The 15,750-nt window shown below is 35.5% G+C and overlaps 1 protein-coding gene across 1 annotated transcript in view; it reads left to right on the top strand.

Annotated features, from left to right (window-relative positions):
* Positions 1-734: 734 nt before the first annotated feature.
* The window catches only part of LOC118616761 (probable ubiquitin carboxyl-terminal hydrolase FAF-X), a gene marked incomplete at its 5' end in the record, with an annotated part of 90,601 nt that continues 75,585 nt past the window's right edge, over positions 735-15,750 (top strand). Inside the window, 6 exon segments of the mRNA XM_036242197.1 lie at positions 735-941; positions 3,934-4,070; positions 5,515-5,652; positions 7,503-7,569; positions 14,347-14,442; positions 15,156-15,367. Coding sequence (XP_036098090.1) covers positions 735-941; positions 3,934-4,070; positions 5,515-5,652; positions 7,503-7,569; positions 14,347-14,442; positions 15,156-15,367 — 857 coding nt within the window.

The following is a 15,750-nucleotide window of genomic DNA, read 5'->3' on the forward strand; positions in this document are numbered from 1 at the left end:
AACGGGTCAAGTAAGTCCTGCTTGGGCTCTTTAGAAGGATCGGTCTGGGACTTTAATAGCCTCAGCTTCCCTCAGCCACACTGGTTTTTAGAGGCAGAAGTTATGGAGACTTTTCTTCCTGGAACCCTGTTTGGGGGGACTTGATGTGGGATACAGAGCACCCCCACGCCTCAGGGAGGATCTTCACAGCTGAGGTATCCTCCTGATTTTTGTTCGCCACATGTGGGTGTAGGAATAGCTCGTCTGTGCCTTCACCCCTCCTACCAGTATGGATGTAGCTTTTTTAATTTCATAGTTGAGGACTTCCATTCAGGTTGATTTCAGGTTGTTCTGAATGATGGTGGTTCTGTAATTTTGTTGTAATTCTGATGTCCATTCGTGTATCTTCGGTAAATGTTGTTATTGTTTTTAAGCTTGGAGTCCATTTATAAATTGGGTGGTTTGTGTTTTTTATTGAGTGTTAGGATTTTCTAATGAATTTTATATGAAGCATTTTTATTCTTTTATTATGCCATTTTTAAGTCATTAAAGTTTAAGCTATAAGTAGAGATTTTTTTCTCATGAATACTATCATTTTCTTAAATAAGACTGGGGTTGTTGAGTGTTGAATTATTGTTTGTGTGTGTGGTTGTGAAGAATTAAATTTAATTTATTCAAAGTCATATATTTAAAACATTGATGGCCAATTATAAATAAATGCATATGTTGTGATATTTACATAATTTATTTTCTAGGCAAGTTGGACAAATGCAAGTAAAAAACAACATGAAAAGCTACTTGAGCTGATACGTCGTGTTGCAGAGGACGATAAAGATGGTGTGATGGCAGACAAAGTGTTGAACCTTCTTTGGAATCTCGCCCATAGAGATGATGTGCCTGTAGACATCATGGAACTAGCTCTTAGTGCCCACATAAAAATACTAGATTATAGTTGTTCCCAGGTATGGGAGAACTTACATATTCATTTTTTCTGTTTTTCCCTATACAATTAGAATAGCTTATTTATAGAATAAATCCATTATTTTTGTTTTTAAAGTAGTTTTGAAAGAATGGCTTACTTTTGTCACAAAGCTTGGTTTTGTCCTCTTTTTTCCAGCAAATTTTTGTATTATTAAGGATTTTTTCCTCCTTGTTAAAAGGATTTGTGTATATTAAACAGTTCATTATAGTAGTACTGTGGTGTAGGATGGTATAAAAGCTAATACAATTTTTTGTTCAAAAAGTTAATAAAAGTTAATAAAATTTTCTAAGCAGTGCTGTCCTTATTAGCAAATCGTGGCAGCTTCCCTACATTTAACTTAATCACTTATGTTTCCTGATTTTAGGTATGAACATTACATTAAATTTTACTTAGCCCTGGCCGGTTTGGCTCAGCGGTTAGAGCGTTGGCCTGTGGTCCAGAGAGACCCGGGTTCCGTTCCCGCTAAGGGCATGTACCACGGCTGCAGTTTGTACCGGCCCTGGTTGGGTCGTGTGAGAGGCAGCCACTCGTTGTGTCCCTTTCACGTCAATGTTTCTCTCTCTTTCTCTCTTCCTCTCTCTCTCCCTCCTGCTCTATCTCAAAATAAATGCAAAAAAAAAAAATTGTACTTATATTCTTGGATCTGTTTCTCCTTTAAAAAAAAAAGTTTTCATTGAATTTTTTTAGAGAGAGAGAGACAAAGGGAGGGAGATAAACTTTGATGAGAGAGAACCATTGTTCAGCTACCTCTTATATGCTCCCCACCAGGGATAAAACCTGCAGTCTCCCAGCACTTGCCCTGACAGGGAACTGAACGAGCAATCTCCCAGTGTATGGGATGATGCTCAATCAAGTGAGCCACAGTTCTTGGCTGTGTCTCTTCTTTCTGTTTTTTGTTTTGTTTTGTTTTTATCAGCAGTGATTTGTCATTCTTCTAATAGGTTAGTTAAAGAAATTAATAAAGATGATGTATTTTCTTTTTTAAAAAAAATGACTGAGTCGGGTAGTTACTTGAGGGCAGGCATTCTGCTGGACTTTACTCTTGTCAAGTTAAGTGAAATGATCCTCTCATGTTTTGGAAACCAAAGTTTTAAATGTATTTTCTGAACTTTTGCCTTAATTTAAAAAGTACTGTCATACATACATTGTTTACCTGAGATATTTAACAAATTAAGATAGTCCATAAACTATTTAGTCCTACCTGTTCAAATAAAACTGGAAATTTTTTTTCTTAGTTCTAAAGAAGATATAAATTAAAATTTATCCTAACTACTTTTCTTGTTTTTTATCCTCACCCGAGGACATTTTTCCATTTTTTGTATAGATAGAGTGGAGGGAGAGATAGGAAGAGAGAGAGAGAGAGAAACATCGACGTGAAAGGGACACATCGAGTGGCTGCCACCCGCACGACCAACCAGGGCCGGGGACAAACTGCAACCGAGGTATGTGTCCTTAGCGGGAACTGAACCCTGGTCTCTCTAGACCGCAGGCCGACACTCTAACCACTGAGCCAAACCGGACAGGGCCTAACTACTTTTCTTTATAAGTAGATCAAAAACAGGGAGCTTCTTTTTTTCCTCAGTAATAAACCTGTCATAATGCATTTGGAGCTTCACATTTATCAAAGAAATATTAATCCAATTTAGTTGCCAATGTTGCATACACTGTACTTGGTTTTGACTGTTCATTAAGATTCATGCAGCATCTCAAATTGTTATATAGACCTTGATTTTAAATTCTGTTTTATCAAATAGAGAAGTGTTACAGAGAATCAGAGCGGTACACTTGCTATAGATGCTCAATGGTTACTTCCTCCTATAATTGGCTATTCATATAATTTTATGGCATAGTGTCTTAACGATTGCCACATAAATAGATACTAGGTTTTATGAAATTTAGTAAAAGTTTTTCTTTTTCAACTTCAGCCTTCATTTCCTCTAATTATGGAAAACTTACAAATATATCACTCTCTGTGCTCTCCAACACAAAGTGCTTTTAATATTAAATATTGACATATTTAATATTGATGTATAAATATTTTTTAATTCTTTAAGATATACACAGAGTTCAGACCACTAATTTCACATTTATAAATTTCCAAACTGGCTAGGACATTTATAAATTTTTTTCTGGGAAGTAATAAAGCCACCACATAGTACCTACAGACTAGAAAATATTTCCCCACATGAAGTCTTAAACACATTTACAGAATTGCCTTTTCTTTCCCATAAGTGCACAGAAATAGAGTCATTCACATTAAAAATGTGCTAGGTACTCAAACTTGAATTGTTCTGATTATTAGTGATTTTATATTAAAAGTCTGAAGCAAGTACGTGCTGGCAGAGTATTAGAAATGAACTTAGAACATACTTCAACATTCTCAATTTTTTTTAGGTGAATAGTTGTACCTGTTTTCTATAACATGCACCGTATATTGATTTATTTTTGTTTTAGTAATTTGTTTTAAAACTTATAGAATTATATTGTTATCTTTTGATAAAATATAAATTATCAGTTTGTCTTGTTCTTTTTAGAAAAATATGCAAATATCACACCCAGTGGTAATATTTGGAATTGTATGTTTTTCCAATTTCATAATATGGAGAACCTTATAAACATTGAATAAAATGCAATACCCATGTTTAAGCATATTTAAATTTTTTTTTTTCTGCTACTATGCCTAAAATTGGGATTTAATCTTGGTGCAGATATATCTGTATTCATAAAAAACACTAATTTTTTTATAGTGGTGCTTTACATTTTGGAGTTTGGTGATTACTTCAAAATAAGAATATATTTAAAGCATTTTGTATTATTCAACTATTGCAGTTACATCATAATTCTTGAGCTTAAGGTTTTATACTCTAATTATCAAATATTTTGAGGTACAATTATATCCATTTTCATATAACCATAAATTTGTGTGTGTGTGTGTGTGTGTGTGTGTGTGTGTGTGTGTGTGTGTGTGTAAGGATCGAGACACACAGAAGATCCAGTGGATAGATCATTTTATAGAAGAACTTCACACAAATGATAAGTGGGTAATTCCTGCACTGAAACAAATAAGAGAAATTGGTAGTTTATTTGATGAAGCACCTCAAAACTTAAGGTAAGCCTTTTAATATAGAAACATTTCTAATTTTAATTTATATATTATGTTGAGAACAGGCTATCAGAAAAAGTAAGTTTAAAAAAGAAAAAGAAAACTAGAGTGAGAAAACAGGAAGCTTGAGGACAATTGTTTGAAACAAATCCAATTGCTTTATTGTGTTTCTCTCTTTATTTTTATGACACAGAAGTATCAGAATTAAGGTATTCATTGCCTTAAACTCTTCAGAATTGTCTTGAATTTCCAGCATATATGCAGACATTATTGGGGCATGGGTTGTATTTATCGTACCTATACCCTTTTTTTAAAATCTTTTCTACTGCTTTCTTAATTTCACATGATGGTATCTTATACAGTTCTATTTAATTGTTCTAATCTCACATTTCTTAACATTTTAAATTAACTTAAATTGATACTAGGACATAGTAATTTAGAAAGGAGGAGAGGTGGTTTCCTTTTCTTGAATTTAGAAGTTCATTTTCAAAGATAAGACTACAAGCAATTTAAATTATGAAAAATATTGCTTATACATATTTTTTATTCTTAATTTATTTTAGCTAGATTTAAGTAGCTAATTTTATGTGTTTGACTAAACTATAGTCATTGCAGTACTTTTAACTTGGAGGAATGTATTTGAAATTAGTGGCATGAGAGAAAAAATAACATGGAAATATAGGTATTTAACAAAGATGTAATATCAATAATTATTCTCAACACTGTTAAGATTTCTGGTAGTGAACCCTAGTTCTGTCTAATTAGCTATAATCTTAGAAAGATTCTCAGACCTTCTAGACACGTTCTTCTTGTATGTAAGACAATTTCAAGATCCTTTACAAATGTAAATTGATGTGATTATGCATGTAAATAGTTCCTGCTTAAACAGAATTATATGGCACTTATGTTTTAATTTTTCAAGTTGAATTTTGATACTTATTTCTAATGCTGAAAAAATTACATGAAAGTAAAACATTTCTTGGACATAAATATTAGAGAAAATCCTGAAATAATCTTTTAATATTATTTATCTGTGAAGGACACACTTTGATTATGCTTGACTTACATGCCTATTGTCAAATGTCCCCATTTTTGGTTGTTCATATATGCAATACTACATAGACTCTTCAAGTCAGGAGATTTGATCACAAATTTGATAATGTGAGTTGATTGGTTTCAGAGATTAAGTTTGAGAATACTGGTAGGTGGCTTTTGTATAAAATAATATTGGAATAAATGTGTTGAGGCATTGTTTATATTGCTTAATATTTTGTTATAAAAAGGACATTGTCCTAATTTTATTATGAATGTAAGACATTTTATACTTTTAAAAGTAGTGATAGAATTTTAGTCTCTGTAAATTCTTAGTTAATGGTATAGTTGATTTGCAACTGAAACTTAATTACAGCAGTGTTTGTTGCCTACTTACACTGTTAACTTCTCGTTTTAGTCAGACTCAGCGAAGTGCCCATGTATTCTATCGTCATGATTTAATCAATCAACTTCAGCATAATCATTCCTTAGTTACTATGGTCGCAGAAAACCTTGCAACTTATATGAATACCACACAGCTATATGCTAGAGATATGTATTATAAACTAACATTAACTATTGAGAATCACATGGGCTTCCTTTCCTGTTTTTTTTGTTTTGTCCCTATGTAATATATCAGAGACGAATATATATGTTTCTTTTATTTGTTGATATTATTACAGATGTCCCCCATTTGTTCCCCTCTACCCAGCCCAGCCCGCCTTTTTTTTTTTTTTTTTAATCCTCACTCGAAGGCATTTTTCCATATTTTATTCAGATAGAGTAGGAGGGAGAGAGAGAAGCATCAATGTGAAAGAGACACATCAAGTGGTTGCCATCTACACGACCCAACCAGGGTGGGGGACAAACTGCAACCGAGGTACGGGCCCTTAGTGGGAACCGAACCTGGGTCTCTCTGGACCGCAAGCCAACGCTCTTACCGCTGAACCAAACCGGCCAGGGTTCAGCCCATTTTTTATTCAGATAGAGTGGGAGGGAGAGTGAGGAAGAGAGAGAGAGAAAAACCCAGCCTGATACAACCCAGGTTTTTTCACACTATTGTTATCTGTGTCCATGGGCTATGCATATATGTTCTGTGATTAATCTCTTCTCTCCCCCTCCCCTCACCAATGTCTATTGACTATACACACACACACACACACACACACACACACACATATATGTATATGTGTATGTGTATATGTATATGTGTGTGTGTGTGGGTATAGCCCATGACTATACACACACACATATGTTTTTTGTGGGGTTTTTTTTTTACAATATAGTTTTTAAAAAACTGGAAAATGGAAGTGAATTATTTGCAAATTGTTTTCACTTATGGATCTACTTGACCTCCCAATCTTATACTATCTAAACTCTTGGCTAGCTTTTCAAGGGTTTTTACTGAGTGCATGTGTCCCTGCCCATTCTGTTAAATTGGTTTCTTTTCTTTTGTATCTGGGAACTCTGTCTGTTTATGCTTCTATTGCTACTCTCTCGTGTATGTAATTGACTCATTTTAAATCCTTCCCTTTTTTACTGCCACCACTATTAACTACTTTTCAAAAAAAAGTTGATTATAACTTCCCAGTAATTAATTTCCCAACTCTATTTTTGTATACATTATAGTTGTTTTTAATAATCCTGAGCTATTTCCTGGCTGGTTTGGCTCAGCAGTTAGAGTTTCAACCTGCGGTCCAGACAGACCTGGGTTCGATTCCCACTAAGAGCACATACCTCGGTTGCAGTTTGTCCCCAGCCCTGGTTGAGTCATGCGGGTGGCAACCACCCGATGTGTTCCCTTCACATAGATGTTTTTCTCTCTCTTCCTTACTCTCCCTCCCACTCTATCTGAACAAAAAATGGAAAAAATGTCCTCAGGTGAGGATAAAAATATAAAATAATCCTGAGCTAATGTTTTCTATTTTATTTTATTTTTTTTATCCTCACCCGAGGATATTTTTCCATTTTTTGTACAGATAGAGTGGGAGGGAGAGAGAGGAAGGGAGAGAGAGAGAGAGAGACATCGACGTGAAGGGACACATCGAGTGGCTGCCACCCGCACGACCAACCAGGGCCGGGGACAAACTGCAACCGAAGTACGTGCCCTTAGCGGGAACCGAACCCAGGTCTCTCCGGACTGAGCTAATGTTTTCTGTTGTTTAGAGATTTTATTCAAGATTTACAGTATAGTCATCACCATTTGTCCTCACTGGTTCTCAGAATATGAAATTATTTAACATTTGGAGATAAAGTTCTTTCTAGTTTTAACAGAAAACTTTTTAGTATCTGCAATATAGGAGCCTCTCTTCTTGGAGCTTTAAAGATTATTTACTTATTTGTCTTTTGACACTTTTATCAGAATCTGTCCTTTGACACTTTTATCAGAATCTGTGTGGGTTTCAGCATACAGTATTTTTTGTACATCTGTACCTCCTCCATATTACACCAAAATTATAAGACAAACATACAAGTAAATCGAATTACCTTTAGTCCTAATTTTGTATATTTGAGGATTGAGAAGAGAAACCTCTGTTGAAGTACTGAAGTCAGGATTGAACATAATGGTGAACTGAAAATAATACTCATTCAACATGCTACATTAGGATGTATACAATCGAGTCATATATCTTTAAGATGTGGACATTTGTAATACTCAGTATTTGACTAGAACAGTAGACCCTGTGTGTATTTGCATCCTTAGGATTATAGTGTAGTTGAGTAGAAAGATCCTTATAAAAATCTGCCTAATTTTGCTAATAGTTACTATTTATATATGTTACATAAACATTTTTTTAAATTTTATTTTATTTATTTATTTTTAATTTTATTTTTGTTACAAATGTTTAACCTTTTTACCCCATTGACACCCTCCTCCCCATCCTCCCCACCCCGTCCCCGGCTTTGTTGTCCATGTCCATTGGTTAAGCATACATGCATATAAGTGGTTTATCTCTTCCCACCTCCCAACACCCCCTCTTCTGAGGGTTGTCAGTCTGTACCCTACTTCAGTTTCTGGGACTACCCCATTCCTCAGACTGTTATGTTCATTATATTCCACAAATAAGTGAAATCATATGAAACTTTTCTTTCTCTGTTTGGCTTGTTTCGCTTAGGATGACACTTTCCAGGTCCCTCCATGTCATCTCAAAGGATAAGAGATCTTATAGCTGTGTAGTACTCCATTGTGTATATGTACCACAGCTTTTTTTCCATTTGTCTACTGATGGACACTTGGGCTGTTTCCAAACCTTAGCTATTATAAATAGTGCTGCTACAAACATGGGGGTAATATTCTTTCTGATTGGTGTTTCAGGCTTCTTAGGGTATATTCCTAGAAGCGGGTCACTGGGTCAAATGGAAGTTCAATTTTTAATTTTTTGAGGTAGCACCATATTGTTTTCCATAGCGGCTGCACCAGTCTGCATTCCCACCAGCAGTGTACAATAGTCCCCTTTTCTCCACACCCTAACCAACACTTGTTGTTTGATCATTTGTTGATGGCGGTCATTATGACAGGTGTGAGGTAATACCTCATTGTTGTTTTAATTTGCATCTCTCTGATGTTTAGTGATGTTGAGCATTGGAGAGGTGTCTAATTGGATTCTTTTTCTTCCTTTTGTTGAGTTGTATGAGCACTCTATATACATTGGAAATTAGCCCCTTATCTGATGTATCATTGGCAATTATACTGTTCCATTCAGTGGGTTGCCTTTCCATTTTGATTATTGTAACTTTTGCTGTGCAGAAGCTTTTGAGTTAGACGTAGTACCATGTGTTCATTTTCTCCCTGTTGCCTTAGGGGATGTATCAGTGAAAATTCTGCTGCATATGATGTCTGAAATTTTGTTGCCTTCAGTTTCTTCTAGGATTTTTATGGATTCATGAGTCACATTTAAGTCTTTTATCCATTTTGAGTTTATTTTTGTGTATGGTTTAAGTTGATGATCTGGTTTAATTTTTTTGCATGTAGCTGTCCAATTTTTCCAACACCATTTATTAAAGAGGGTCTCTTTACTCCACTATATGCTCTTGCCACCTTTGTCAAATATTAATTGAGCATATTGCCTTCGGTCCATTTCTGGGTTCTCTCTTCTGTTCCACCTGTCTATATGCCTGTTCTTGTGCCAGTATCAGGCTGTTTTCATTACAGTGACTTTGTAGTATAACCTGAAATCTGGTAATGTGATCCCTCCAACTTTGTTCTTCTTTTTCAAGATTGCTGTGGCTATTTGAGGTCTTTTTTGGTTCCATATGAACTTTTGAAGTATTTGTTCTAGTTCTGTGAAGTATCTCGTTGGTATTTTGATGGGGATTGCTTTGAATCTATAGATTGCTTTGGGTATCATGGACATTTTAATTATGTTAATTCTTCCAGTCCGTGAACAGGGTATGTGCTTCTACTTTTTTATGTCTTCCTTTATTTCTTTTTTCAATTACCTGTAGTTTTCTGCAAATAGGTTCTTTATATCTTTGGTCAAGTTTAATCCTACGTATCTTAATTTTTTTTATCACGATGGTAAATGGGATTTTTTTTGTTTGTTTGTTTTTGTTTTTCATCCTCATCCAAGGACATTTTTCCATTTTTTGTTCAGGCAGAGCAGGAGGGAGAGAGGAACAGAGAGAGAGAAAAAAACATCGATGTGAAAGGAACACACCGAGTGGCTGCCACCCGCACGACCTACCAGGGCCGGGGACAAACTGCAACCGAGGTACATGCCCTTAGCGGAACTGAACCAGGTCTCTCAGGACCACAGGCTGACGCTCTAACCGCTGAGCCAAACCGGCCAGGGCATGGGATTGTTTTTCTTAGTTTCTCTTTCTGTGAGTTCATCATTGGTGTATAAGAATGCCATCGATTTCTTGATGTTAATTTTGTATCCTGCTACTTTTCCAAATTCATTTATTAAGTCTAGTAAATTTTTTTTTTTTTATCCTCACCCGAGGACATTTTTTGTTCAGGTAGAGTGGGTGGGAGGGAGAGAGAGGAAGAGAGAGAGAAAGAGAGAAACATCGATGTGAAAGGGACACATCGAGTGGCTGCCACCCCCACAACTGACCAGGGACGGAGACAAACTGCAACCAAGGTACATGCCCTTAGCAGGAACCGAACCCGAGTCTCTCGGGACTGCAGGCTGATGCTCTAACTGCTGAACCAAACCGGCCAGGGCAAGTCTAGTAAATTTTTGATGGAGTCTCTGGGATTTTCTACATACACTATTATGTCATCTGCGAATAATGACAGTTTCACTTCCTACTTTCTAATTTGGAAAGCTTTTATTTTTTTTCTTCCTGTCTGATTGCTGTGGCTAAGATTTCCAGTACCATGTTAAATAAAAGTGGGCATCCTTGTCTTGTTCCTGTTCTTAAGGGAAATGCTTCTTATTTTTGCCCATTGAAAATGATGTTGTCTGGAGGTCTTTAATATGTGTCCTCTATTATGTCGAGGTATGATCCCTCTATTCCCACATTGCTGAGCATTTTTGTCAGAAATGGATGCTGGATTTTGTCAAATGCTTTTTCAGCATCTATTGATATGATCATGTGGTTTTTATTCTTCATTTTGTTTATGTGGTGTATCATATTTATTGATTTGCGAATATCATACCAGCCTTGCATCTCTGGGATGAATCCCACTTGGTCATGGTGAATAATTTTTTTGATGTATTGCTGCATTCGATTTGCTAGTATTTTGTTCAGGATTTTGGCGTCAAAGTTCATCAGGAATATTGGCCTATAGTTTCTTTCTTTGTAATGTCTTTTTCTGGTTTTGGAATTAGAATTATGCTGGCTTCATAAAACAAGTTTGGAAGTCTTCCTTTTTCTTGAATTTTTCAAAATAGTTTGAGGAGAATGGGTGTTAGTTCTTTGAATGTTCAGTAAAACTCCCCCGTGAAGCCGTCCAGACCTGGGCTTTTGTTTGCTGGGAGAGTTTTTATACATCTTCAATTTCCTTAGTTGTTATTGGTCTGTTCAAGTGTTCTATGTCTTCCCGGTCCAGTTTTGGGAGACTATGTGTTTTTAGAAATTTGTCCATTTCACTTAGATTGTTGAATTCGTTGCCATATAATTGTTCATAGTAGTTGTTAATGATCTTTTGTATTTCTGTGGTGTCAGTTGTTACTTCTCTTTCATTTCTGATTTTGTGAAATTAGGTTCTCTCTCTTTGTTTCCTGGCGAGTCTAGCTAAGGGTCCATGAATCATGTGTATCTTTTTAAAAAACCAGGTCTTTGTTTCATCGATCCTTTGAATTGTTTTTTTGGACTCTATGTCATTTATTTCTGCTCTGATCTTTACTATTTCTTTCCTTCTACTTGCTCTGGCATTTTCTTTTTGTTTGCTGTCTAGTTCAAGTTGTGAGGTTGGATAGTCTATTAGAGATTTATCTTGTTTCTTGAGGTAGGCCTCTAGTGTTATGAACTTCCTTCTCAGAACTGCTTTCACTGCATCCTGTAGATTTTTTGTTGTGTGTTCATTTTCATTGTTTTCCAGGAAGTTTTTAATTTCTTCCTTGATCTCCTCGGTGACCCATTCATTGTTTAATAATATGTTATTTAGCCTCCATGTGTTGAAATGTCTTTGCATGTTCTTGTTGCAATTGATTTCTAGTTTCATGCCATTGTGTTCTTAGAAGATGCTTGATATGATTTCAGTCTTCTTGAACTTGAAGAGACTTAGTTTGTGTCCTAACATGTGGTCTGCCTTTGAAAATGTCCCATGTGCACCTGAGAAGAATGTAAATTCTGTAGTTTTGGGGTATAATTCTCTGTAGATACTTATTAAATTCATTTGGTCTAGTGTTTCATTTAGAGTCTTCGTTTCCTTGTTAATTTTTTGTCTAGAGGATCTATCCAGTGATGTCAGCAGGGTGTTGAAGTCCCCTGCTATAATTGTATTGCTATCAATTTTTTTCTTTTTAAATCTTCCAGAAGATTTTTAATATATTTTGGTGCTCCTATGTTGGGTTCATATATGTCTATCAATGTTATATCTTCCTGTTGGATAGATACTTTCAATATTACGTACTTGCCTTTGTTGTCTCTAGTTATGGCCTTCATTTTGAAATCTATTTTATCAGATATGAGTATTGCTACCCCAGCCTTTTTTATTCTTTTCCATTTGCTTGGAATATTTTTTTCCATTCCTTTACTTTCAACCTGAGTCTTTTATTGTGAGGTGGGTCTCTTATAAACAACATGTAGATGAGTCATGCTTTCTTATCTAATCAGCTACTTTGTGTCTTTTTGTGAAAGCATTCAATCCATTTACACTTAAGGTGATTGATATGTATTTATTTATTGCCATTTTTATTTAGTGTGGTTATATTTTTCTTCCTATTTATTCTACTAATTAAAGCAGTCCTTTTAACATTTCTTGTGGTGCTGATTTGGTGCTAATGTATTCCCTTAGCCTTTTTTTTTTCTGGGAAGCTCTATATTTGACCTTCTATTTTGAATGATAGCCTTGAGGGGACGAGTAGTCTTGGATTCAGATCCTTGTTTTTTATGACCTTGATTACCTCATGACATTCTCTTCTGGCCTGTAGTCTTTCTGTTGAGAAGTCAGTGGAGAGCCTTATGGGGTTTCCTTAGTAGGTAACCTGTTGCTTATCTCCTGCTGCTTTTAGGATTATCTCTTTGTCTTTAAGTTTTGGCATTTTAATTACTATGTGTCTTGGTGTGGGCCTGTTTGGGTTCTTCTTACTTGGGTCTCTCTGTGCTTATTGAACTTGAATGCCTTCTTCCTTCACCAAATTAGGGAAGTTTTTTGTCACTATTTCTTCAAATATATTCTCTAACCCTTGCTCATTTTCTTCTTCTTCAGGGACTTTTATGATGCGAATGTTGCTACGTTTCCCACAGTTCTCTTAAGCTGTCTTCCTGTTTTATAATTGTTTTTTTCTTTTTGGTTTTCTGATTGGTTGATATTTTCTACCCTATCTTCTAATTCACTGATCCAGTCCTCAGCTTCCTCTACTCTGCTATTTAGACTTTTCAATGTGTTCTTTATTTCTGATATGTTATTCTTCATTTCTTCTTGGTAGTTTTTAATTTCCAACTGGTTGATTTTCAACATTTCTATGCCTTTACTCATGGTGCTCATGTACTTACACATGCTGTTGAGCTTCCTCAATATCATGGCTCTGAATTCTAGTTCTGTTAACTTGCTTAACTGCACCTCATCTATGTTATCCTTTGTAGAGGTCTCTTGTTCTTTCATTTGGCTTTCGTTTTTGTGTTTCACCATTTTGGCTATCACAGTGGGCTTTGGAGCCTGCCAAATTTTCTCTGTGGGTACTGGTGTTCTGCTGTTTGTGGCTCCTCTCCTGGGTTTGGATGAGCGAGGGACGACCCTTGTTAAACACTGTTGTCAAGTCTTACTTTCCTGGTTAGAGTTGCTAGCCCAGTGATGGTACAGTTATCTTCTAGCTTTTTGCCTGGAGGCTATCAGTAGTGGTTATCTGAAGAGACTTGGCTTCTCAGTTGAGTAAAAAACTCCCTCAGGCACTCAGCATAAGGGGATTTCCCAAGGGTGGGGCAGATTCTGGTTGTTACTGGACCTCAATTTGCATTTCAATGGCCACAGGGTGGGGTTGAATCTCTGAGGGAGGGGCTCCTGCCTCTCCCCAGGGCCCTAGGAAGGAGTAAGATGACCACATTCCTGTGTGGCCGCAACTCACCAAAAGTTCTGAGCACCCTCCAAATCCTGAGTGTCGCCACACAGTTCCAGTCTGCCCTTCCTCTGCTTGAGCCCAAGGTGAGTGGCTGTGGCTATTTTAGTGTCTGTCTCGCTGTGGAGAGGCTTGGGAGTTTAACCCAAAGGCACTGCTCACAGCTAAGGCCTCTGGTGACCTTGGGCTCCCAGCCCGCCTCTGGCCTTTCTGCAAGCCTACCAGGATTGAGTCAGTGTCTCTGGTTATGTGGTCCTCCAAGCTGCTTTTCTGTTGCTTTTTCTTGATGATTTGTCTTTATTTTTGTTGTAATTCCAGTTTGGTCCTGGGAGATGATCTGTGTAGCTTCCATTTACTCCGCCGCCATTTTGGAATCCCTGAAAACTTGTGTTTTATATCCATTAATTCTTCATTTTAAGATTTAACTTTGTTACTTAATTTTACTTAATTTGAGTGTTAGAATCATTTTCAACTTAAATTGTTGAATACTCTTTAAAATATTTGAGCATATGATTTGAATTTAATTGTCTAATTAAAAGATATCTTGAACGTTACTTACACCATAATATTTGGTTTAGGTGGTGATTCAGAGTAATGATGACATAGCCAGCAGAGCTATAGATCTCCTTAAAGAGATATATACAAACCTTGGCCCCAGGTTACAAGTCAATTAGGTAAGGATCAAAGTGCTTAAAAACTTTCACTACAGTTAGGTTGAAAGTAATCTTGTGTTCAGTAGACTCTTTTTAAACTTAGTATTAATTTAAAAACTAGAAATTAATTTGACTCAACAAAAATAGTGAAGTTTTTAACCCATACTTGATCCTTACAAGATGCTAATTCAATGAATGATGCCTTGATAAGTTATCCTCAGATAGTTAGGATTATTTTGAATATAATTATTTCTTATATAGGGACATTATAATTATATAATGATACTTAATGTAAAAAAATGAAAGCCAGTTTTTCTTTGTTCAGTTTTCCCTATTGTCTTTTTCCTCCCTAAACTTCTTCCAAGGTCAGCCCTGAAACATTTTTAAAGTCTAGGATTCTAAATACAGTTAGAAAAACACTTACTTAATTATATAATTGACAAAGAAATTACTGGCATTGACAGGATTATATTATGCTGGGAGAGCCAAAAATTTGATTTACTTTGACACTTAGTCCAGAAAAGTTTTGTTTTATTTTGTTTTTAGAACTAATAGTTTTAAAACTATAGTTTATGTGCTTATTGTACAATTGGCTTCTTTGTGTTTTATTACTGGTTAAAATATAATATGATTGAAAATTACCTAAAAATTGATATTTTTATTTGATTGGATTAATTTGTTTTGTTTTTATATTTTGAAATCACTTGAATTGTTATGTGGACTATTACTTCTAGGTGATTATCCATGAAGACTTCATTCAATCTTGCTTTGACTGGTTGAACGCCTCATATGATACATTGTGTGTTTTGGATGGTGATAAAGACAGTGTTAATTGTGCAAGACAGGAAACCATTCGAATGGTTCGAGTTTTAAATGTTTTAAAGGAATACATAAATGAATGTGATAGTGATTATCATGAGGAAAGAACAGTTCTACCTATGTCAAGGTTTGTCAGAAATTAACCTACCCAAAACAAAGAACATACATGCATAACCAGTGGACACAGAAAACAGTGCAGTGAAGGCCTAGGGAGTGAGGACGAGGAAAAGGGAGGGACATCTGTAATAAAAAATTAATTAATTAAAAAAAAAAAAAGTTAAAAAGGAAATTAACTTACCATTGTTAACTTGCAATTATTTTTTATTTTCTTAGCCAGTTATTTAGAAAAGTAATGACAAACAGGTTGAAATGATAGAAAGTTTTTATTTCTGTATTTCAGTGACATCTTTTAAAAATATCATTTGCAACTTACAAATAATTATTTTTTAAATAGGTAGATTTTAGATATGTTTTGGAGAGGCATTCTCACTTATAAAGTATAGTTTTTCT

This window comes from Molossus molossus, unplaced genomic scaffold, assembly GCF_014108415.1.
Source record: "Molossus molossus isolate mMolMol1 unplaced genomic scaffold, mMolMol1.p scaffold_m16_p_40, whole genome shotgun sequence".
In the NCBI taxonomy this organism is placed as follows: Eukaryota; Metazoa; Chordata; class Mammalia; order Chiroptera; family Molossidae; genus Molossus; species Molossus molossus.